At 36.0% G+C, this 23,070-nt stretch overlaps 1 protein-coding gene across 4 annotated transcripts; it reads right to left on the bottom strand.

Moving 5' to 3' along the window:
- Nucleotides 1-745: 745 nt before the first annotated feature.
- Nucleotides 746-22,107, bottom strand: LOC309819580 (general transcription factor IIH subunit 2). Of its 4 annotated transcripts, XR_014296448.1 has the most exons (17): nucleotides 21,979-22,026; nucleotides 19,323-19,410; nucleotides 18,611-18,688; nucleotides 18,251-18,287; nucleotides 17,939-18,025; nucleotides 16,855-16,905; nucleotides 16,482-16,536; nucleotides 12,774-12,879; nucleotides 11,449-11,539; nucleotides 11,196-11,283; nucleotides 10,584-10,691; nucleotides 8,747-8,810; nucleotides 6,943-7,046; nucleotides 6,273-6,375; nucleotides 4,046-4,085; nucleotides 1,985-2,250; nucleotides 746-915 (listed from the first exon to the last, which is right to left on the bottom strand). XR_014296448.1 is itself a non-coding variant. In XM_082649874.1 (16 exons), exons 2-16 carry the CDS (start codon nucleotides 19,376-19,378, stop codon nucleotides 2,131-2,133), a joined length of 1,188 nt encoding a protein of 395 aa, XP_082506000.1. In that variant the 5' UTR covers nucleotides 19,379-19,410; nucleotides 22,026-22,107; the 3' UTR covers nucleotides 1,554-2,130. The 4 variants fall into 4 exon arrangements, 3 of the variants coding, with proteins under 3 accessions (XP_082506000.1, XP_082505999.1, XP_082506001.1); XM_082649874.1 differs by lacking the exon at nucleotides 746-915 and having other exon boundaries at nucleotides 1,554-2,250; nucleotides 22,026-22,107; XM_082649873.1 differs by lacking the exon at nucleotides 746-915 and having other exon boundaries at nucleotides 1,554-2,250.
- Nucleotides 22,108-23,070: the final 963 nt, after the last annotated feature.

Genomic DNA, 23,070 nt, shown 5'->3' with positions numbered 1-23,070 from the left:
GTGCCACAACTACTGAAGTCTATGCGCCTCGAGCCCATGCTCCACAACGAGAAGCAACCGCAATGAGAAGCCTGCGCACCGCCATAAAGACTAGCCCCCACTTACCGCAACTAGAGAAAGCCCACACGCAGCAACCAAGAACCAACGCAGCCCAAAATAAATAAAATAAATTAAAAAAAAAAAACAAAAAAAGGCAAGAAAGAAGAGAAAAATGAAGATGGAGTAGTTGAAACAAATAGCACAAAGTAAGATGGTAGATTTAAACCAAAATGTATCAGTAGGCACATTAAATATAAATGGACTAAATGCTTCAGTTAAAACAAAACGACTTTCAGGAAAATAAAAAAGAATATGAAGTGAAATGTATACATTCAACAGTATTTAAAATGAATCTAATTTTCATAATGAATTTTAAGCTTTAAGGAGTTTTCTAATCAAACAGAACTCAGAAAGACATACTATTCAGAAAGGTTCCTAATGTTAAAAAGTTTCCTTCATTATTGTAGTATACTGTGGAGTTCCATGAGGGAAACTAAGGCCAGAACTTACAGTATTATTAGATCACCATTTTTATTTCTATAATCTAAAACAAACCAGGATTTTCTCTATAATTTTTTTTAATTAATTTATTTATTTTTGGCTTCATTGGGTCTTCGTTGCTGCACGCGGGCTTTCTCTAGTTGTGGTGGTGGTGGGGGGCTACTCTTTGTTGCAGTGTGCCGGCTTCTCATTGTGGTGGCTTCTCTTGTTGCGGAGCACAGGCCCTAGGCATATGGCCTTCAGTAGTTGCGGCACACGGACTCAGCAGTTGTGGCTCGTGGGTTCTAGAGCGCAGGCTCAGTAGCTGTGGTTCACAGGCTTAGTTGCTCCGCGGCATGTGGGATCTTCCTGGACCAGGGCTCAAACCTGTGTCCCCTGCATTGGCAGGCAGATTCTTAACTACTGTGCCACCAGAGAAGCCCTCTCTATAATTTTGAGACTAGAAATTCCTCCTTATGTCTAACTAAAATATTTACCTTAACCTTATCAAGTATACAAATAAACCCCAAAATTGTAGAAAGAGATAAAGCAGCCCCCAAAAAGGCACTCAATGTCCCTTTTATATACAGTACTGTGAGTGTGTGTCTAATATATTTCTAAGTAACTCTTCAAGAGGTGCCTACTCATGGCCTTTCTTTTACTTCAAGTAGGGGGAGATAAAATATTCTGATTATGTTAAAGGCATCTCCTTCAAGCCACTGATACCTCTGTGGACAGAGCAAAAGGAAAGAAGACAGCAGTTAATTTGGTTACCTAGAGCCGAAGTCTGTTTACTTGTAAAGAACCATTTGGGTCTAGGCGCAAAGAGTATGACTCTTGGGAGAAAGATCTGTACTTTGGTCAAATTATGTCTTAGTGTGTGTGTGCACACATGTGTTGCTAAAAATACATAATTCTTTCTAATAACCTATAAGGGAAAATAATCTGAAAAAGAATATGTATATATATATATATATAAAAAAACTGAAAATAATGCATATTCCTGGGCTTCCTCCAAGATTTATTGAATAGACTCTCCAGGGTGGGATTACATTTTCTTTACTGATAACATTCTTCACTAAGAATTGTTATTTATAAAATCATGAATATCATAGTTAAACTCAATCTAGAGTGACTAAAGTTCATAGATTTAAAATAAACATACCTTTGCTATGGAAACCTGATTCACTCTCAGAAGGGTATATCCTAGAGAGAGTCCTGCCTATAACAGTATATCTTCATTGAACCTGAAACATAGACCTCATCATACATTCTCACCTACATTTTTCTGATGACCCAAGGTAGGAAAGTTGAGGGGGATTAAGTTAAACAGTCCCTGGGTATGAACCCGAGTGAGGCTAACAAGGATAGTTCATTAACCTGAACTATAAAAGGTAAGCCAGTCTCAGATAACAAACGACCAAAATGGCGGTATTAGATATACACCATTAAGTAAATACTTTACCAATCATTACAGAGGAAGCTTTAAAGTAATAGGTTTCTTAGACTTTCCTTTCGAACTGTTCTTCACTGGAGTTTCTTCTAAAGAATCATTTTATTTACAGTCGCAAATGTCTTTTTAACACATTCAATGTGTATTATATGCTGGAATCAAATAGCTGAAGGAGCTGGAATCTTATGAATACAGCCAGGACAACAATGGAGAGAGTCATGAACAAAAATATCACAGTCCACACAAAAAACATTTTGGCACACAGTGCAAACATAGACCTGCAGTGAAAAGAAGAAAACTAAATTTAAAAAGTAGTTTCCAAAAGTTAGGTACAGCATAGTTAGAAGACATTCAAGTTGCTTTGCTCTTTTATATCTCTATCACTTTTTCCCTACTCACCTACCAACTTTATTAGTTCCAATGTACTATATATTCTCAAATAGAAGGCAATTAATTTCTTCCAAAAAAGTACTCCTTAGAAATGAGGGAAGGGGCTTCTCTGGTGGCTCAGTGGTTAAGAATCCGCCTGCCAATGCAGGGGGCATGGGTTCAATCCCTGGTCCATGGAAGATCCCACATGCTGCGAGCAACTAAGCCCATGTGCCACAGTTACTGAGCCTGCACTCTGGAGCCCACGAGACACAACTACTGAAGCCCATGCGCCTAGAACCCGTGCTCTGCAACAAGAGAAGACACCGCAATGAGAAGCCCGTGCACCGCAACGAACAGTAGCCCCTGCTCATTGCAACTAGAGAAAGCCTGCGCACAGCAACAAAGACCCAATGCAGCCAAAAATAAATAAATGAGATAAATAAATTTATAAAAGAAAAAAAAAGAAATGAGGGAATAACTTCGTTTTTGAGTCCTTAAAGTCCCCTGGGGACTTCCCTGGTGGCGCAGTGGTTAAGAATCTGCCTGCCAGTGCAGGGGACACTGGTTCAAGCCCTGGTCTGGGAAGATCCCACATGCCGCAGAGCAACTAAGCCCGTGTGCCACAACCACTGAGCCTGCGCTCTAGAGCCCGCGAACCACAACTACTGAGCCCGTGCACCACAACGACTAAAGCCCGCACGCCTAGAGCCCGTGCTCTACAACAAGAGAAGACACCGCAATGAGAAGCCCTCGCACTGCAACAAAGAACAGCCCCCACTCATCACAACTAGAGAAAGCCCACGCACAGCAGCAAAGACCCAATGCAGCCAAAAATAAATAAAAATAAGATAAATTTATTTAAAATAGATGGTGTCTTCTTAAAAACTTTCAAATGAGTCAAATAGTGGTTCTAGTGAGGATGCAGCTACTGATGTCAAAGAGGCATGTAAAACTTAATAAAATTGTTTTTTTAATTGTTTTTTTATATATATATTTGGTTTTTTGGGGGGTTTTTTTGGCATGCCTCAAGGCTTGTGGGATCTCAGTTCCCCAACCAGGGATTGAACCTGGGCCACGGCAGTGAAAGCACCGAATCCTAATCACTAGACCACCAGGAAACTCCGATACAACTGTTTTATGAAATGTGAGAGTAGAATAAAACAAGCCATCCTTTCAACTAATATTTGATATAGTTTATAAAGTATAGTTTTAAATATGGACATGTAACTAAATTAACAAAAAATTAAAACTAGACAGTGATCTATCTTATTTGCAACTTTATATAAGTTTATATGTTCAAATTGGCCCCATCGAAATTTTAAAAAATATTTTCTCAGTGGCACAATGGGGGAATAACCTTTGGTCTGCGGTCACCTTAAATGGTAACTTCAAAATAAGTTATGAGTGCCTAAAGTACAACATGGAGAAAAAAACTTTTAGTATTTCCAAACTAGTATTTCAGTATTTCAGTTTAGCTTACAAACTGAAAAAAAGTACTAAAATATCTTTATAGCAAAATTAGAATGCAGAATTACAAAACAACTGTTTGTAATAGCTCCCATTTTATCTCTACCTACTGTTATACTTCTAAGGAATAACCTGATATGAGCCTGGTCTTTAACAATCTATTGAAAACTTGTAATACTATTTCCTCAATATTTATTGTACAATACTTAATATTTACAAAGCATATGAACTTACATGTTGGTCTTTCAATTCCCCCTGACAGGCATAACAAAATCTGAAAAAGAAAGTTTAAGAATCATTTTGTTAAGGACTCACTCATTAAAATAGCTCAGGAAAATTTCAACAAGAATTCTCTTACTAATAAGTACAGTTGACCCTTGAACAACACGCAGGCTAGGGGTACCAATCCCCGAGGTCAAAAATCCGAGTATAACTTTACAGTTGGCCCTCTGGCTCTCTGACCCTCCATATCAGCAGTTCCACATCCGAGGATTCAACCAACTGTGGATCATGTACTGTAGTATGTATTTATGGAAAAAATCTACAAGTATGTGGACCCTTGCAGTTCAAATCCGTGTTGTTCAAGGGTCAACTGTAATTATCTTTACATATGATTTTTAGGAGAAAGAATTAAGAATACCAGTAATTTAAGAAAATTCCACAGTAAATCCCAAGGTCATCTGACAGCTTAAAATCTTCCTTAAACAAATTTTATTTTATTTTCATCAAGGTTAAATATGAGTATGATTTCTCAGCTTGTATTCTGCAAGGGAATTAAGACCTACAGAAAATGATTTGCATGATTATTTTTCAACTTTCCCAAAGACAGCAGACAGCTGGTACAAGTCTAGATGGATAGAAGTTAATTTATCATAAAAATGGATGCCTAAGGGCTTAATTTTCAAGGAATGGTTTAAAGAATTAAAAGTTCTCAAAATTTATTACAAAAGAGAGCAGTTCTGTCCCTACCCACCCCCACTTCATTTCCAGAGCAAATGCTCATAGTGCTACCTCTTGGTTTTTTTTCATAGGCCATTGGCTATGATCCTGCCACTACAGAAGATGAGATTTTAATTCTCTTTCAACTATCTTGAACCAATAGCAATGGGTACACATAACTACATAGAAAGAATTGAGAATGACATTTGTTAAGTCATTTTGGATAGAACAATATTAAATGTTTAGTTTATTATGACTACATAGACATATTCATCTGAGCCATGCCATACAAATTTTCCTCTCTGTAAAACATTTTCTCCTGGAGTTAATAACTGTATTGTTATTCATAAGCTTAACTTTTCTAATTACCACTAACTCAGCCCCAACCGATCCCTGAGAAGTCTGAATATCCTCTTGTTATGTTCAGCTACATCAGGAATTCTATAGTTTCCATCCTCTGGTGACATCTCTCCTGGAGCATTCTGACCTTCTCCAAACTAGACTGACTGTTCTCCATATCTGACATACAAGTGTCATTCTAGGACGTCATCCTACAGCTTTCTTTAGCCACTTTTGAATTAGGTAAATATTCCTATTCTCTTTCATTCATTCTCTTTCTCAATTCTTTTGAATCATCTCTTCCACAGCTTCCCAAGAAAGTCTCTTGAGACCTTACAAGTCTGAAAATATCTTATTGTACCTGCGTATTTTTTTTTGGCTGCACTGCGCGTCATGTAGGAACTTAGTTCCCTGACCAGAGATCAAACCCACACCCCCTGCATTGGAAGCACGGAGTCTTAACCACTGGACTGCCAGGGAAGTTCCTATTCTACCTACATTTAAATACCTTGGCTAGGTATATAATTCAGGTTGGTAATAATTCTCATTCCAAATTTTGAAGGAAATTGCTCCCTGTCAGCATCCAGTGTTGCTCACAAGAAGCCAAACAATTTTAATTCCAGGTCATGTGACCCAATTCTCCCTCTCCAGAAATGTTTAGGGTTAGTATTTTGCTGTGTATTCTGAAATTTCACAATGATACACTTTAGTGCAGGTCTGCCTTCAATATGTCAGGCACTTGACAGTCCCTTTCTATCTAGAAATTTTTTTCCTTCGACAGCAGAAAATATCCTTGAATATTTCTTTCATACTCTTCATTTGATCTTTTCTTTATTTTTTATATTATTTTGATATTAGGCCTTCTGGATAAATCTTCCAGTTTTACACCATGGAAATCAGCAAATGCTACAAATCGGGGCTTTTTTGTTTTTGTTTTTGGAGAGCTGATTTACCAACATACCACCACTCTTACTACACATAGATGGGTTTAGGGAAATTAACAGATCTCCGGAGATCCAGATCTGTTTAAAGAATCATTTCAGTCATAAACAAGGCATTCTACATCTCATTTTCTATATTAGCAGTAATCGTGACCAAGTGAATATGACTCTTTTTAATGTAGTAACAATATATTCAAACATTACCACTTGTAACAGATACAAATTACTCAAAACTCATATACCTTTCTCCATTATGTTCTTCCAGGGGAATATCCTGAAAAGCATCCAAAGGAAATAAGTGATGGTAAGACCGTGCCAAGTGGGGAGCAGACACCAAAGTAAGACCTAACACATAAAGCAGAAAGACATATTTAATAACCCAAACCTCATAAAGATGATGGCTGACATGTCAAATGATATAACTTAGACTAAATATTTTCAAGTTTTTTTTTTTTAGGATTGCAGGCATTCATTTCTTTAGTTTACCTGTGGCCATAAAAGGAGACTCAGGATGGAGTCTTAGTTCTGTCACTAAGTATGTGACCTCTCTTGGCATATTTCCTTACTTATAAATTAAATAAAATTCTACAATTCTGTTACTTTAACTTCTCATTCTCCTTATATATATTTATTTTATGAAGAGCTGCAAAAACATCTACTAGATCTACTGCACTGCCTTTAAAGAACATAATTTTTTTCAGAAAGAGAATTAGGAAACTCTTTTAGAATGCCATGTTTATTTTTAAAAATGGAGTACTAAGCACACAATGAAAAAAAGTAATCTATGTCTTTTTTCACAGATTAAATCCAGAAACATAGGCAGAGCTTAATATTTATATTTATTTTAATAGCAATATAGGTAAGAAATTATTCAAGATTAATTTACTGGATCATGAACAGTTGGTTTCTTACCACAGATTTTACATTCAACAGGAAGCTCACAGTACTTTGCCCGACACTGTGGGCAGAAATAGCCTCCTAATGTAAGTCCTGGCTCAGTGTTGCTATCCAGATGCCTGTGGGGGGAAACATCACTTTTTAAAAAGTGATATATAAAGATGTGAGCAGTTAGAGCAAAAGCCACTCTGATTTTAAAACCTTCAAGTTGTTTCACTGCTCACTTACACTCTGTTCATTTTTGTCTTTTTTTCCTCTCTGCATTTTGTTTTGAATAGTTTCCATTAATGTCTTTGAATTCACTCACCTTCTCTTCTTCAGTGACTAATCTGCTGTTAATCCTAATCCATCTTATTTTTCATCTAAAACACTGCATTCTTCATCTCTAGAAATTTGATTGGGGTCCTTTTTCTATCTTCCATATCTCCTATCATACTCATGTACTCCTCAACTTTCCTGAGCATATGAAGTATATTTACAATAATTATTTTAACACCAAACCTATTACTTCTATCAACTGTGTTATTTCTGGATATGTTTCCATTCTACGATTTTTCTCCTTGTTATGGGTCATACTTTCCTACTTCTTTGCATGACTGGCAATTTTTGATTGGTTGCCAGATATTGTGAATTTTGCTCTGTTTTGGGTGCTGGATTTTTTTTTGCATTGCCTTAAATACACTGTGGCTTTTTCTGGAATATACTTAAGTAACTGTGAAATAGTATGATGCCAAGACTTGCTTTTAAGTTTGTTAGGCTGTCCAGAACAGCTGCTAGTCTAGAGTTAACTTGGTTTCATTACTGTGGACTCTATTCAATGCCTGCGGTGTTAAGAGGCCTTTCCACACTGACTGGTGGTAACATGAACTACTCCCTGCCCCATGTGAGCTCTAGGGATTGTTCTGCTGCTCCTCTCCAGTTCTTTCCCTGGCCTCCAGGAGATTCCCGGCAGGAATGTACAGATCAACACTCATTTAATGACTCACGGGGAGCTTCAGAGGAAGCTCTCCAGAGCTCTCTGTGCAGCTCTTTACTCTCGAGTACTCTGCCCTGCAAAATGGTAGCTGCTTCCACCCCCCGCCCCCCAAACTCTGAACTTTGTTTCTGAACGGAGCAAAACCTCCTGGTTCTGTGTGGGTCTTCCCTCCCTGCACAGCAGCCTGGAAATCCTCTCTAGGCAGTAAGCTGCAATCATAGGGCCCACCTCATTTGTTTCTCGTCTTGCAGGGATCATTATCTGCACTGCCTGTTGTCCAATGTACGAAAAACACAGTTTTGTATATTTTGTTTGGTTTTCTGCAAGGAGACAGAAGTGTAAATCTAGTCCCTATTACACTTTTATAGCTAAAGACAGTAGTTTTATTTATGAGTTTTAAGAATTACTTTCTTAAATTTACTTTTATTTTATAATTATGTAAAATGTAAAGCTCCAAAGTTAAAACAAGTTATATGCAGAAAAGTCTAGGATCTATCTCTTTGCCTTTCTCCACACATTGCATTAGTAAACATTTTTTTAGCTTTTACTTTTTGGTTTCATTACTATTTTTATTATTAATATAAACAAGTATGTGTATCTACTCAAACCTCCACCCTCTTCTTAGATGATCGGTAGCACACTATACACTTTTCTCTACCTTACTGTTTTACTTAGTAATATTACAGGAGTATATATAGTTTTCACTCCTTTTTACAGCTACATAGAAAGTAATCTTCTACAAAAGCCATTACATTTCAAGTCCATCTTTTAAATTTATAACTTACAGGAAGGACTTAACAATGTAAAAACATTATCACGGACAATTTCAAGGTTTTTACTTACGCCATACTGAAAGAGGGTTTTGCATCCTGATCAGACAGAGAAGCAATGGTATGCTGAGGAAATCCTTCACAGAAGAAAATGTATTACTTTTTTTTCCTCAAGGAAACAGAAAAATTCTAGTAATAGAAACCTAAAAATGTTCCTACCAGAAAGCCCACTAAGTTGTGCAAAAGTTCTCTTTCCTGCCTTTTAGATATATTTATTATAGCACGGTCAAGCTGACAGTAATTCCCAGTTTAAAAAAGAATTAATAGTAGAGGAAATGGGGGAAAGATCTGTCCATACATATGGCCTCAGATTCTAAAGTTCATATCCATATTTTCTAATTTAACAACGCTTAACACACACTGCTTTTTAAAAAGAAAATGTGTGTAATTTTTAAATACTTTCTGATATAACAGAGGAGTCTATAATATAGTCTACTTTCATTTTATATAAGAACATACTTCTAGTTTAAAATTTTGGAATGTCCAAATCCATGCAGTCTATTTTCCATATATATTTTTAAATTCTGAAAACAAGTCTAAGAAAAGCAGAAACCATAAAAAAAGAAATTTCATTCTATATAAAAATTTTAAACCTATCTACATTTCAAAACAAATAAAAGTAAAGGAAAAAGACCAACTGAAAAAACATTTGCATCAGGTGACTGAAAATGGGTTGATATTCCTAAATGGTTCTAATAAATCAATTTGGAGAATTATTATAAATTTAAAAATAACTTTAAGATAGGCTAAGGAAATGTATCAGTAAATCGAAAAGATTAGCCAACATAATATCTAAAATGTACTGAGTGTTTATATCAAGCATTACTCTAAATACTTGGTCTGTATTAACTCAATCCTTGCAACACACAATGAAACAGATACTAATATCACGTGAGATGAGGAAACAGGAAAGAGAGGTTGAACAGTACTATAAATAGCCAAAAACAAGGCAGAAAAGCATTCCATCTCACTGACAGTTTAAAAATGCATATTAAACAAGGAGTCTCTTTTTTTTTTTTTTTTTTTTTTCTGGTACGCGGGCCTCTCACTGCTGTGGCCTCTCCCGCTGCGGAGCACAGGCTCGGGACGCGCAGGCCCAGCAGCCATGGCTCACGGGCCCAGCCGCTCCGCGGCATGTGAGATCTTCCCGGACCGGGGCACGAACCCGTGTCCCGTGCATCGGCAGGCGGACTCTCAACCACTGCACCACCAAGGAAGCCCCAGGAGTCTCTTTTTGTATTGAAAAAGCTGGGCTTTTTCAATTACAAATTACAAAATAGTTGGGCTTTTTCAATTTCAATTTACAAATAAATGTTTACTATAAAATAATAATTGTATAACACAGCTTTGATAAAACAGTACAGCAGATTTTATAGCTTTTTTGATTTCTTAATACAAGAATTTCTCTATAAACACAGTGTCTTTATACCTTTCTAACCTTAACAATTAAAAAAAAAAACAGTAGTGTTCCTTGAGTGACAGGACTACAAGTGAGTTTAATTTTCTTTTTACTTCTCTGTATTTCCCAAAATTGCTTCAACAGCATAATTTTCTCTAATTATAAAACATTTAAGTTAAATACAAGAAATTCTTAAACGTTAAAATAACTTGTACAAATGAGATAGAAAGTCTAGCTTGAGTCAAAATATATTTTTTTAAATGTCTATTTTAAAATAACACAAAACAGGGAATTCCCTGGCGGTCCAGTGGTTAGGACTTGGCACTTTCACTGCAGTGGCCCGGGTTCAACCCCAGGTTGGGGAACTATTTAAGATCCTGCAAGTGGTGCGGCCAAAAAGAAAATTAAAAATAAAAATTAATTAATTAAATAACACAAAATAAATACTTACCCATACGAATAAGTGAGCATTCAGAGCTTGAGCTAGCAGGAGGAGGACTAACATGATGTGTCAGCAATTCTTTGTAATGGCTTTCATCTAAAATAACATGGTATGTGCCTAACAAGACGAGAAGTAAAAGAGAAGAAACAACAGCTTTCCAGACATAAGAATGAACTTTAATTTCTATATAATTCTGTAAAAGTTTTACCATCTGAAAATGTTCATTTTCAAAGTAAGTTCTTAAGTTAAATTATCATTTTTCAAAAACTTTATTTAAATAACATCTCTAAATTGACTTCTCTAGGAATAACTGTAATTACAATTTAATTAAAGCCAAGTTACAAGTTCTTCACTAAGTATTAATATAGTAAAATTTCTAGCTTTTCAAGAGTTATAATGCTTCCTCTGAACACTGACATAACTACTGAAAATTCCTCGCATTCTGAGATGGTATCTTATAGAATTGGTAATATATTTAATGTAACTACCCATATTTTGGACTTCAGCACATGAACTGATTTAAGTTTAACAGCTTAAAAAAACATATAAAAACATCCTAATTAATAGATTGTTACTTTACATAGTAATTATGAGTAAATACTGAAGATTCTAGATATATACCACCAGTTTCACGAGCAAGCACAGTGCAAACCCGAACCTCTGCAGACAATCCAATAACAGACACTCTAATTTTAGCTGCCTTTAGGGTCTTCGTAAAATCCAAGTAAATGGTGAGTTTTGAGGGAAGAAAAAAAATTGAATAATTAATGTGTTTGAAAAATAGAATGTTCTGAAAACTAGTAATAAATTCACTATAGAATTCTCTTTAGAGTTGTAACTTTGATTTTGATTATGAAGAAATTATTGGTTCTACCTTGATTAGATCATAGATATTAGATGGATCACAGGTTGTGAGACTGCTAAAGATGATTAGGACTTCTCTACTTGTATGTCCGGGCATGTGTCTAAAGAAAGATAAAAACCACTCCAATTAGGTATAACAAATTACACTAATAAAAAACTTAACTCAGAAACAATAGTACCCATGGTTTACACACTTAGACTGCAGAATAACCCCATTTATTTCAACATTACAAAGGAATGAATTGTGAGTATACTCTAAAAACCTTAATGCCAATTTTTCTAAAATTAGCTACACACTTAAAAAAAATTCATTGATTCACTTATTCATTCAATAAACATTTCTTGAATACTCTTTTAAGTTCTGGGGATAAAGTGATAAACAAGACCAACAAGGTTCCTGACATCATGAAGCTTACATTCTAATAGATTTGTTTCATACAAAGTCTAAAGTGTACATTGGAAAGTGTGACAATACCATAGGAATCAACTTTAAGGTGCATATGTGTGGCTTGAAAATAGTAACATACTTCTTTTTTAAAGACAATTTAATCTCATGTTGATTCAGTCATAATATTCATAAACAGTAATGTTTGTGTACCATTTAATTCAATGATGGTTTACGGGATTTTAAGATGTGATGAACTGTTCTCCTCTATACCAAATAGAAATTTCTATGCTTTTTGGAGCAACTTTATCAATTATTTATAGCTTTCCTGCTTATATTTTCATTGTTAGGCTCAGCTTTCACTTGTGGATGCTGCTGTTGTGCCTACCTTCACTATGTGTGTTACCTCCTTCTCATCTACTTCAAAACTAAAAAAGTATCATATAAAGGTATAAAAATCTGAGTCAGGACAGACTATCCAGGGATAAAATATATAAGCTTTAAATATATTGAATACTTTCTTTGGGGCTTTAACTATATTCCACATAGTTAAACTTGCTAGAAAAGTGCTATTAATTTATAGATGTATTACAAAATAAGTTAATAAAAACCAATGTACAACAAACTCAGTTATTATACCACATTAAATTCCACATACAATCAATTTTCAATAAAATATTTTTTATATTTCTTTTGTACTACTAATATTACTACAGCTTTAATTATATTTTTCTAAAACCTTTAAGGATATACCTCAGCAACTAAAATGTAAAATAAAAATTACTTACCAACACCATACTAAACATTATAAATGACATTACATATTTCTTTCAATAATGATTTCATTACAGCTGGGTTTATGGAGACGCATATTAACATATTATCATTTCAACTTAACTCATTCAAAAAACTTTGAAATAAATTATAAACAATAAGTGTAAAATACTAACTTTAGAGTCTGCATAGCCATGCTTAAGGAGTTATAAAGAGATGGCTCTCCATGGCAAGTCATATCTACAGCTTTCTTCAAAGATATTATGTGTTTCCTTGAGTTGCCTAAAATAGAAATGGAATAATCTACTTTTAATAAAAATAATCTATATACACATTATATAAATTTACCTTTCTCCCAAATTTACATCTATGATGTTAAACAACAGAATCCCTTTGATTTACATTTTTAGCAAGTTGCAATTTTTTTTGAATTTTTGAATTTTATTTTATTTATTTTTTATATAGCAGGTTCTTATCAGCAAGTTGCACTTTCATCAGAAATGTTTTGTTACATAGTCTCACTCGTACTGAAAAAACAGAATACAAATAATCTGTCTATTAGCACACATTTTAATAATATTAACCTAGAGTGCATATCTTTTTACTCTTAATATTTCCTATTTCATCATTTTTAATACTAATATATGTTCACATTTTAACATCTCTGAAATCACGATGTGTCTTACAATCACTGGCAGCCAGGCAGCATTTGTGACACAGCTGTCACTGCCTGCTCATGTGCGAACCTATGAATGCTGTTGATGTGTTGCTGCTTCAACTGTATCATGTGCATTGTTTGTGTTGTTCACGTTGAGTTTAACTGCGATTTAAAGTGTTTTTAGAAAGGCTAATACAGACGGTTATATTTTTATGTAGAAAGGCATGGAACAGAACAGTGAGGTGTAAATTTGTTATTGGTGAAGCAAAAACTCATTGATAGAAGAATGCCTGCAATTCCATTTTTTTCTTCAGGGGTAAAAAACAAGCACTTTATAAGACCCAAGAAAGAGGATTTCCACAAAGAGACAAAACTGTGTTACGTTGTTATTGAAATAACATCTGAAAAGACTGTCTGTCTCATGATAAGCAATACAAATGAAGGGAAGAAAAACTGCCAAATTCTTTAGAATACTTGACAGGCATGTCAAACCACCAAGAAGCTGGTATGAACAATTCACATATCATTTGACATTGTATCAAAGGTTAATTGCTAGAGTGTTTCCTTCTTGATGGCTCATAAAATAAAGGTATCTTACAAATGACAGAATCTGAGATTCAATAAAATATGGTATTCTTCAGACATTTCCTATTTCAACATTGTCTTCATATTAATTAACAACAATGAAACATCGAGTTTATCATATAGCAAACTACCTTCATACCACTGAACATTTAATTTCCAATTTGTCACTATTACAGTGAGTTGGCCAGAGTTCGTTCAGGTTTTTCTGTAACATCATCGGAAAACCCCAAACGAACTTTCTGGCCAACCCAATACATACCACTGCAGACAGTATATTTGTAGAGTGAGGCTTTTTCTTCTTTCATAACATTTCCTAAGTATACTCCAAGGAATATTTTTTTTAATACCTTTTTTTTTCCCTCTTGGCCGTGCCACACGGCTTGCGGGATCTTAGTTCCCCGACCAGGGATTGAACCCGTGCCCTCAGCAATGAAAGTGCGGAGTCCTAACCACAGGACCACCAGGGAAGTCCTCCAAGGAACATTTTTATGGCTCTTTTCCAGAAAATGTTAAACAAATTAACCAGACTATCAGCATTATAAGTACCAGTTTCTCCATGGTTCAGCAAGCCATATATTGCTTTTGAAACTTCATTTTGGTCATTTAAAATATGTAAAATGTTGTTGAGTGGGCTTTTTTTTTTTTTTAACACTAGTTTGGCTAAACTTTCTTTTTTAATAGTTATTTAATTCCTTTTTTTTTCTGGCATGCACTGTTTATCTTCTTTGCCCATACATCTACTTGGAGCTTCTTGGTGTTCTTATTTATTTGAATAAGCTTTAAAATATTAACCATTTGCCATAGTTAATATACAGTGGACCCTTGAACAGTAAGTGTTTGAATTATGTGGGTCTACTTATATGCAGATTTTTTTCACTAAGTATGTGCTACAGTACTACATGATCTGCAGTTGGTTGAATTCACGGAGGTGGAACCACTGAAACAGAGCACCGACTGTAAAGTTATATGCAGATTTTCAACTGTGCAGAGGGTCAGCATTCCTAATTCTCAAGTTGTTCAAGGGTCAGCTATATACTGCAAGTATTTATTCTTGGAATCATAAAATTTTAGAAATGAAAAGTACCTAAGTCTAATTCCTTCATTTCATAACTGAGAAACAAATCTAATAAGTTAAGTGATTTGCCCAAAGACATATGCCTACCCAGTGGCAGGACCAACACTCAAAATCTTCTGGCTCTCTATCCACTTTTCTTTCTACCATAACATACAAAAAAATTTTTATCTCCTACTGTGTTATGAGTATAGAAAAAAGCATACTTACGTTACTGTCAGTGTGGTTTATAGCAGTGATTCTGTTCAGAGGAAGAGAGGGTACTTTCAAGAGGCCTATAAGAATCACCAGAGGATTTTTCATCTCTGTGCACCCATAGAATATTACTATTAACTTGGGGTAGGGGGCATGCAAGAGGGTCGGCCCTACATCCTTTTCTTAGGGGAACCATCCTTCCTTCACTGTATAAGAATCCAGTTTAGACTACGTGGTTCAAATGGAACTTACCCTGCTTCTAACCTACTCCAGACACAGACATGTAATCCAGGCCTACCAACAAAATACTTCATTCCCTTGGCTACTTTGACGGCTCATGGATGCGCAGATCATAATCAGAGTCAATAAGAGTCCTCTTTGGAACCTGTGCTGAGGCTACGGACTAGGAGGGTCATGTAGACTTGGGCTATTAATAGACATCTTTTCACCTCTCAGAAAACCTATCAGAGAATGAAGCCAGACAGAAACAACTATATGTGAAGTCAGCCCACCATTCAACATGAGCCAGTAATTTCCCCTCTGCCCTTAAGCTAGTTTGTGATTTTCTGGATTACTTCCAACTGAGTTTCCTGGATGACCCCAGGCTAACATACACTTCACTACTTACTGCCATAATGAAAAATTACTAATGATGGAAGTGTGTCAATTTTATGTGTATTGGTGAGGATGAAAGGTTGAGAACCACATTTAAGGGACAGTGTATTTTACAGAAAATAAAATAGAATTAGTGATTTAAGTTTGCAATGGCACATATACCAAAGCAAATAAAATCTGCCATTATTATCTCTTAAGAGAATAAAATTCAGTTAGGCATGTCATGCAAGCAGAAAATCTAATCACTAACGACTACAATTCAATTTTTATACTCTTTGTTCTTTAGAGGTTTACCTTTAAAAAATTAATTTTAAGATTAATTCTGAATGGTTAAAATAATTTTATCTTAATGCTTTCAGGATAAGAATAAACACATTTACATTCATTATAATACTATTCACGACTGTGCAGAACTCAATTTAAAAAAAAACAAATGAAAAAACAGAATTGAATTTAAAACAGGTCATTTTAGGGACTTCCCTGGCAGTCCAGTGGTTAAGACTCTGCGCTTCCATTGCAGGGGACATGGGTTTGATCCCTGGTTGGGGAACTAAGATCCCTCATGCCGCGTGGGCAACAAAACAAAAAAACAGGTCATTTTAGAGACCAAGAGTTTAATAGAGGGTTTTTTAAGTGTTTTACCTAAAGAGCCTGCAGAAAGGTTTCATTTTACTTATTAGGCAACCTTACAAACAGTGTTACAAGGTTGGGTAAATAAAGCCAAGTCCTTGAGTGCTATAAAGGTAATTTTATGCATACCTGAGAGTTCAGTCAGTTTTTCAGCTCTTTTACTCTTTGTTACAATTATTCCAATCTCAAAATAAAAACAAAAATGATTATTAATTTAACAAATTATTTCTTCTTGATAAGAATGTACGTAACTAAAATAAATGACTAATTTACAAAAGGAATAAGTAACATGAGAAACTTCTGATATAAACTGAGCTATGTGTTCACTGTACATTAACTTCTAGAGTTATCTTGCTTTTCATTGCTAAGTGTCCCAGAAACTTATACACGATCTGAATCACTTAATCACCAATAGAATATATGTACAATGTTTTAAAAAATAAATTATATTTGGCAATAATATCAGGATGCTAATTCTGAATTATATCACTTATCTACATACCTGACTAATAGGATTTTGATCAAAATATTCCTCTACGAAGTATTCCAACAACTGTTCAAAGAAAACAAAAAGGAAATACTAGATAAGGGCAAAACAACAACCACAGAAAACAGGTTTTGTGCAATCTTTTTTTTTTTAAATTAATTTATTTGTTTTTGGCTGCGTTGGGTCTTCATTGCTGCACGTGGGGTTTCTCTAGTTGCAGCGAGCAGGGGCTACTCTTTGTTGCGGTGCACAGGCTTCTCATTGTGGTGGCTTCTCTTGTTGTGGAGCACAGGCTCTAGGCACGTGGGCTTCAGTAGTTGTGGCACGCAGGCTTCAGTAGTTGTGGCTCGCAGGCTCTAGAGTGCAGGCTTCAGTAGTTGTGGCGCACAAATTTTGTTGCTCCACAGCATGTGGGATCTTCCTGGACCAGGGACTGAACCTGTGTCCCCTGCATTGGCAGGTGGATTCTTAACCACTGCACCACCAGGGAAGTCCCTGTGAAATCTATTTATGAAGCATTGTTTCTAATGATTTTTAAGTTTATAGATTTTCAAAAAATGTTCAGAAGTAAAAATATTAAATAAATAAAAAATAATAACTTTTGAAATATTAAATAAATAAAAATTAAAATATTAAATAAACCTGAATTTGAAACGGTAAGTGATGAGATAGGTTTGAGCTAGGCCTTAAAAGATGGAACCATTTGGACATATAAGACAGAAACAATCTAAACAAGGAAAAGATCCAATAAAGACAAACAGGAGAATAAGCAAAATTGAGCATGGGTTTTAATAAATTAGGAATAATCTGAATGTGTTTATAAGCTGAGAAGATTGATTCAAGTAAGTCAAAGGAGAATGAAGAGTCAATAAAGAAAGGGATAACTGACAAAGCAAGATCCTAACACGGAGTGGAATTAAGGGCATAAATAATTAGCTATTTTGGTATACCATTTCTGTAAATGATCGGGTAGCACTTCTACTTAGCTATAGTTTGTATTAGCTCAAAAAAAAAAAATTGCTTTCTTTAAAACCATTTCTTTTACAGAATTCAGCATCCTTCCTCACATGTAGTATAAATCAGAATAATTTTAGTATACCTTTAAAGTACATGTCAGTCTATTTGGCTTTAAATCCTGGTCTTCCATTGTTCTTGATCCATCTACTACCACATAAAGATGGCGCATCTACCAAAAAAAATCCCCCAAAACAAAACACACAAATAAGAACAATTTTCAAATACATTTTTAATCAAGAACTAAAAATGTCATTTAGTATTCACATATCCTACACATATATTTTTAATATATTCCCTTAAAAAGTTTGTTTTACTGTTGTTTATTCTATTAAGCCAGAATGTTTCTCTAACTCAAACTAGTCCTGTACCAGAAAAGGAAAAAAGAATAACATACCATTCCAAGTCGAACTTGTCCATGGTGCTCAAATACCCTGTTAAAATTATGCAAACATTTTAATGGAATACCATCTACTACCTGAAAAATCATTACAACTTTTCAACTAACCTGCATTTTTTTAGTGAAATAAATTATTAACTTATGGATGCATATAATTATGGGCATTTTGAACAGTCCCTGAAGATCAATTTCCCTGATGAGACTCTAGGTTGCTGGCTCCTTCCCCCTATTTAGAAGGCTACAAGTCAGTTTCCCTGAAACACAGCTCAAATGAAGTACCAAGGAGTGGCCATAAGTGGACAGAAACACCTAAAGGAATATATTTTACCTTTTGTAACACACACAAAGTTTACCTACCTTTTTCTCTTTGCTTTGAAGAGAATGTCTTCTATTGTAGCTTTAAGTGATCCTGATTCATCTTCTTTAAGAATCTCCCTGTAAGCAATAATTACTTGTTTGAAAAGATAAGCTAAAATTTTATCAACCCAAGAGAAATGAAAACATATGTCCACACGAAGATTTGCACCTGAATGTTCACAGCTGCATTATTCATAACAGCCAAAAATTATAAACAATCTAAATGTCCATCAAATGGTGAAAGGATGAATAAAAACATGGCATAAACATATTAACAGAATACTATTCAGCAATAAAAAGGAATGAATTACTGATTCATGCAACAACATGGATGAACTTGAAAACAGTATGTTCAGTTAAAGAAGTCAGACACAACTGACCACATATTATATGATTACATTTACATGAAATGTCCAGAAAGGGCAAATCTAGAGAAACAGAAAGCACACAGTAGTTGCCTAGGACTGGAGGTGGACATGGAATTAATTGTAAATGGACATGAGGGATATTACTGGGGTGGTAAAAATGTTCTAAAACTGATTTATGTTGATGATTGCACAATCCAGTAAATTTTCTAAAAATCATTGAATTATACATAAGAAACAGGTAAATGTTAACATGTGTAAAATATACTTCAAAAAAGTTGTAAAAACAAAAACAAAACCCAAAACAACATCTAAAAGGGAAGGGAAAGTAATAATGCCCTACTTACCATGTTCTTTCATAGCCTCCTTCCCATCGCTTAGTTCTTTCAGGCTCTTCATCCATTTTTTTCTTACTGTATTGTATTATTCAATATTCTGTAAAAAAAAAATCATTAGATTGTGAATTGATTAAAGATGTTTGTCACCAAATGCAAACAATTAAATCTGAAAAGTAAAGAGCGGGAAGTAAACATACAAAGTAAAAAAAAAACTCAGAATGCAAAATCATCTTATTTTTTGCAATTTATTCAATAATTGTAGCTGAATGAAAAATACTTTGAAATCTTCATGGAACTCTGTTCCCATCTCCAAGAAAGAATACGAATAATTATGCACAAATTTGGCACCACCACAAATAAGCATCTCTTTACAATTAAAAAAAACCCAAAAATGTATTAAAGATGTGTCATAGGACAGAACCATAGAATTATGAGAAGTGGGTACAGGTGTAGATGAAACATGAGCCACAACTGCTGCTTATTACAGCTGAGTGCTGAATACATGGCGATTCACTGTACTATCCTTCTACCTTTGGGTTTGTGTGAATTTTCTCATAATCAAGTTTTTAAATGAAATTTATTATTATTCATAAATGATAAATGCTTATGGCTCATAATTTTTTAAAAAAATACAATATTAAACCTACACTATAACCCCAACTATTAAAAGAAAAAGGAAATATTTAGTAATTCAATAAATAGGACAAATGGTTTTGATGGATGTTACGATTAAGGATGATTGGTTTTTTGCTTCTTTATTCTTTTCTGTATTTTCATATTTTCAATATGAACATGTATTTCTTTAATAATCAGGGATACCCCACCTTGATTTTGATCTCAACTACTTTATTTTAAATTTTATTTAATTATTTAATAATTTCATTATTATTTAAATAATTTTGGTAAGCGTTTGGAAAGGAACTTTATACATTAGCTCAGGCTGTCTCAAGAGGGAGGCTATAATGGAAACTCTGTACTTTTCTGTTTTTGCAACTTTTCTGTAAATCTAAAATTATTTCAAAGTTAAAAATTTAAAACATTTGCATTTTGTTTTGTCTGGATTTCACATGTTATTTTAGAAAAAAAGATCATAGGATTTGAAAAAATAATAATCAGGAATAAAATTGGTGTTGGGAGTACTCTATTAACCATAACCAAGTAATAAACACCCCCGTCACATCCACACCTCCACCCTCCCCAATGGAATCTCCCTCCCCATTCTACATTCTCACTTTCAACTTCCTTCTACCATAGATGAAAGATCAAAGGAATCCTAAGTGCCAAGACATTAAGGACAAAACATATCCCATCATTGGCCGGGGCAAAGATTAATTTTTGTGATGAGGACAATAACCAAGACCTCAACCTCATTTATTTCATTTTTCCTATAGAAAAATATACTTAAAAATCTAAATATATATTGATTTTTATAAATGGACTTCTGGAATTAAAACCTATTGACAAGTTTAAGACTGCTTTTATGGCATCACCGCTTTCTCTGGCACCTGCTACAATCAGATATTATTTGCTAAAGTTCTGTGTGTCTCTCACTGAATTAACAAGCCACTCCCTGGTGCTGGAAGAGATTCATTTGTTTCAGGATATCAGGTGATCCACTTTAGTATCCTGAAATAACAAGAAGTGCATTAATTCTGACATCAGTGCTATTTCAACACACCATGTTGGTGCCTTGTAGGTTTAATGATGAGTGTAGTAACACAGCATACAGTGACTAAATTGAACATTTTGATCTTCCATGGAGGTGTTTTTGTATTTATCATGAATGTCAAAAATCAAAAGCTTAAATTCTTAAAGAGGTGGCTACTGCCATCCATCACATCAATATTTAAACTGTATTTTATTTTTTATTTTATTACTTTTAATTCTCTGAAAGTTCAGAAACAAAGTGAGAACTATATGAGCAGAAGCTGCAAGCAGGACCACCTCTGGCTCACTGCATACAAGGACTTCTGAATTCGAACTGTCTGCAATGGGAAATTACAGGGATAGGACAGAGATATTAAGATCCCCATAACTGCAGATGTTCAAAGGGAAGCTGGATGTTTACAATGCATGCAGTTAATAGAGAATGGATTTATGCAACCTGGAGGAAAATGTACTTGGTAACCTCTTAGGTCAGCATCTCCAACTGCCTATGACTGCCCAATATTCCATCTTCTTACAAATATCGCTGGGAATCCAACCCCAGGAAAGCCACTTCCCCCTGGGGAAGCCTGGTGGTATGATTCCTTCACATGAGCTCAGAAAGCTACACGTAAACAAATGAGATCTGCACCACACATCGCAATTTATGAAGCTTTCCCTCACACCTAACCCTGCCAAGCGCTGTGCGACAGGCAAGGGTGATAACTGTCCTGCTTTTCAGGTGTGGAACTCAAGGGTCAGAGGCTGGTAACTCTATTGAGGCCACACAGCTGGAGGCTGGTGACGAGCTAGAACCCAGGACCACAAGTCCCCAAACTCGCGCCCTTAGGGCAGGAGAGCCACTCTCCACACTGCTGCCCCAGATGCTTCTATGCAGCTCCCTAGACGGAATTTGCCCTCCTCCCCCTCCCACACATCCTCATTCCCTGCGAGGCGGTTCTGGGCCATTCAATCCCCGCTTCCAGCCGCGCAGCCCCTCCCGCTGCCACACTTCCCAGACCTCGGATCCACGCCTCGGCTCCATGCAAACCTTTACCGCGGCCTCACCTGTCCTACTGAGGGCCGCTCTGCCGGAAGCTCTGCACAATTTGCTCTGAGGGCGCCGCCGAAGTCCTTCCGCCGCGCACGGTGGCGACGCGCAAACGTTCCGGCTGCTGGGAGCGGTGGTGGCCGGAGCGCGGCGCTCGCAGGCCGGAGCAACCTTGTTGAGTTCGCGGGGAGGGACGTCCTGCTTCCTTCCAGCTCTTCGCAAGGAGGCGGGAAGAGTGGTGGCCGTTCGCTCTTGAAAAGTTGGAGGCCTGGTAGCCGTCCATCCGGCATCTGAGAATTGATTTTATTATTTACAAAAGGTTAGCATGAAGGACTCTGACCACATCAGTAGCCTCAGCTGAGCCAGCTTGCTGTGCAGCGGTTTTCCCGGACTGCTCTGCTGCTCCTGCTAAATGACACAAATATTTATTGAGCACCTATTTGGGGCCTGGTACATTTCTAAGCACTGAGGAAATAAAAATGAAAAACTGACAAGAATCCTTGCCCTCATGACAGTTATGAAGAAAAACATACTGTATCAAATGGTGATTGTGCCATAGAGAAAAATTAAGCATGGAAGGGGGAAAGTGTGTGGTTCAAAATAGGTGGTCAGGGGACTTCCCTGGTGGTCCGGTGATTAAGACTTTCACTGCAGGGTTCACAGGTTCGACCCCCGGTGGGGGAAATAAGATCCCGCATGCCAAGAAGACAGTCGGACCATGACCAGAATGAGGGAGGGAGTTAACCGTGCTGATACTTAGGGAAAGATTTCTCCAGGGAAAGGGAGCTGCAAGTACAAAGGCCCCTGGGGTGGAAGCACATTGGTGTGTTTGAGCGACGGTATTGTGGGCAAGCAGGGGATGAGTGGTGGCAACTGAAATCAGAAGTGCGGGTCTCGAAGCACTGTCAGAACTTTGAAGGGATGATGATGGCTTGGACTAGCATAGTATGGCAGTGCAGCTAGTGAAAAACGGCTGGATTCTCAATCTTGTCAATAGACTGGATGTTTGTTATGAAAAAAAAATCAGTGACTCCAAAGTTTGTTGCTGAGCAGCTGAGAGGC

This window comes from Grampus griseus (genome assembly GCF_964374135.1).
Source record: "Grampus griseus genome assembly, chromosome: 3".
NCBI lineage: Eukaryota > Metazoa > Chordata > Mammalia > Artiodactyla > Delphinidae > Grampus > Grampus griseus.
This window is presented reverse-complemented; position numbering and strand designations above follow the sequence as displayed.

What these genes read in the sequence shown, in the direction of transcription:
- LOC309819580 (XM_082649874.1), bottom strand. Translation starts at nt 19,378, where the DNA reads ATGGATGAAGAGCCTGAAAGAACTAAGCGATGGGAAGGAGGCTATGAA. An exon ending in GGAGGCTATGAAAGAACATG is followed by an intron (nt 18,689 to 19,322) that starts GTAAGTAGGGCA and finishes TATTGCTTACAG; the next exon opens with GGAGATTCTTAAAGAAGATG. An exon ending in GGGAATTGAAAGACCAACAT is followed by an intron (nt 2,251 to 4,045) that starts GTAAGTTCATAT and finishes TTTTCACTGCAG; the next exon opens with GTCTATGTTTGCACTGTGTG.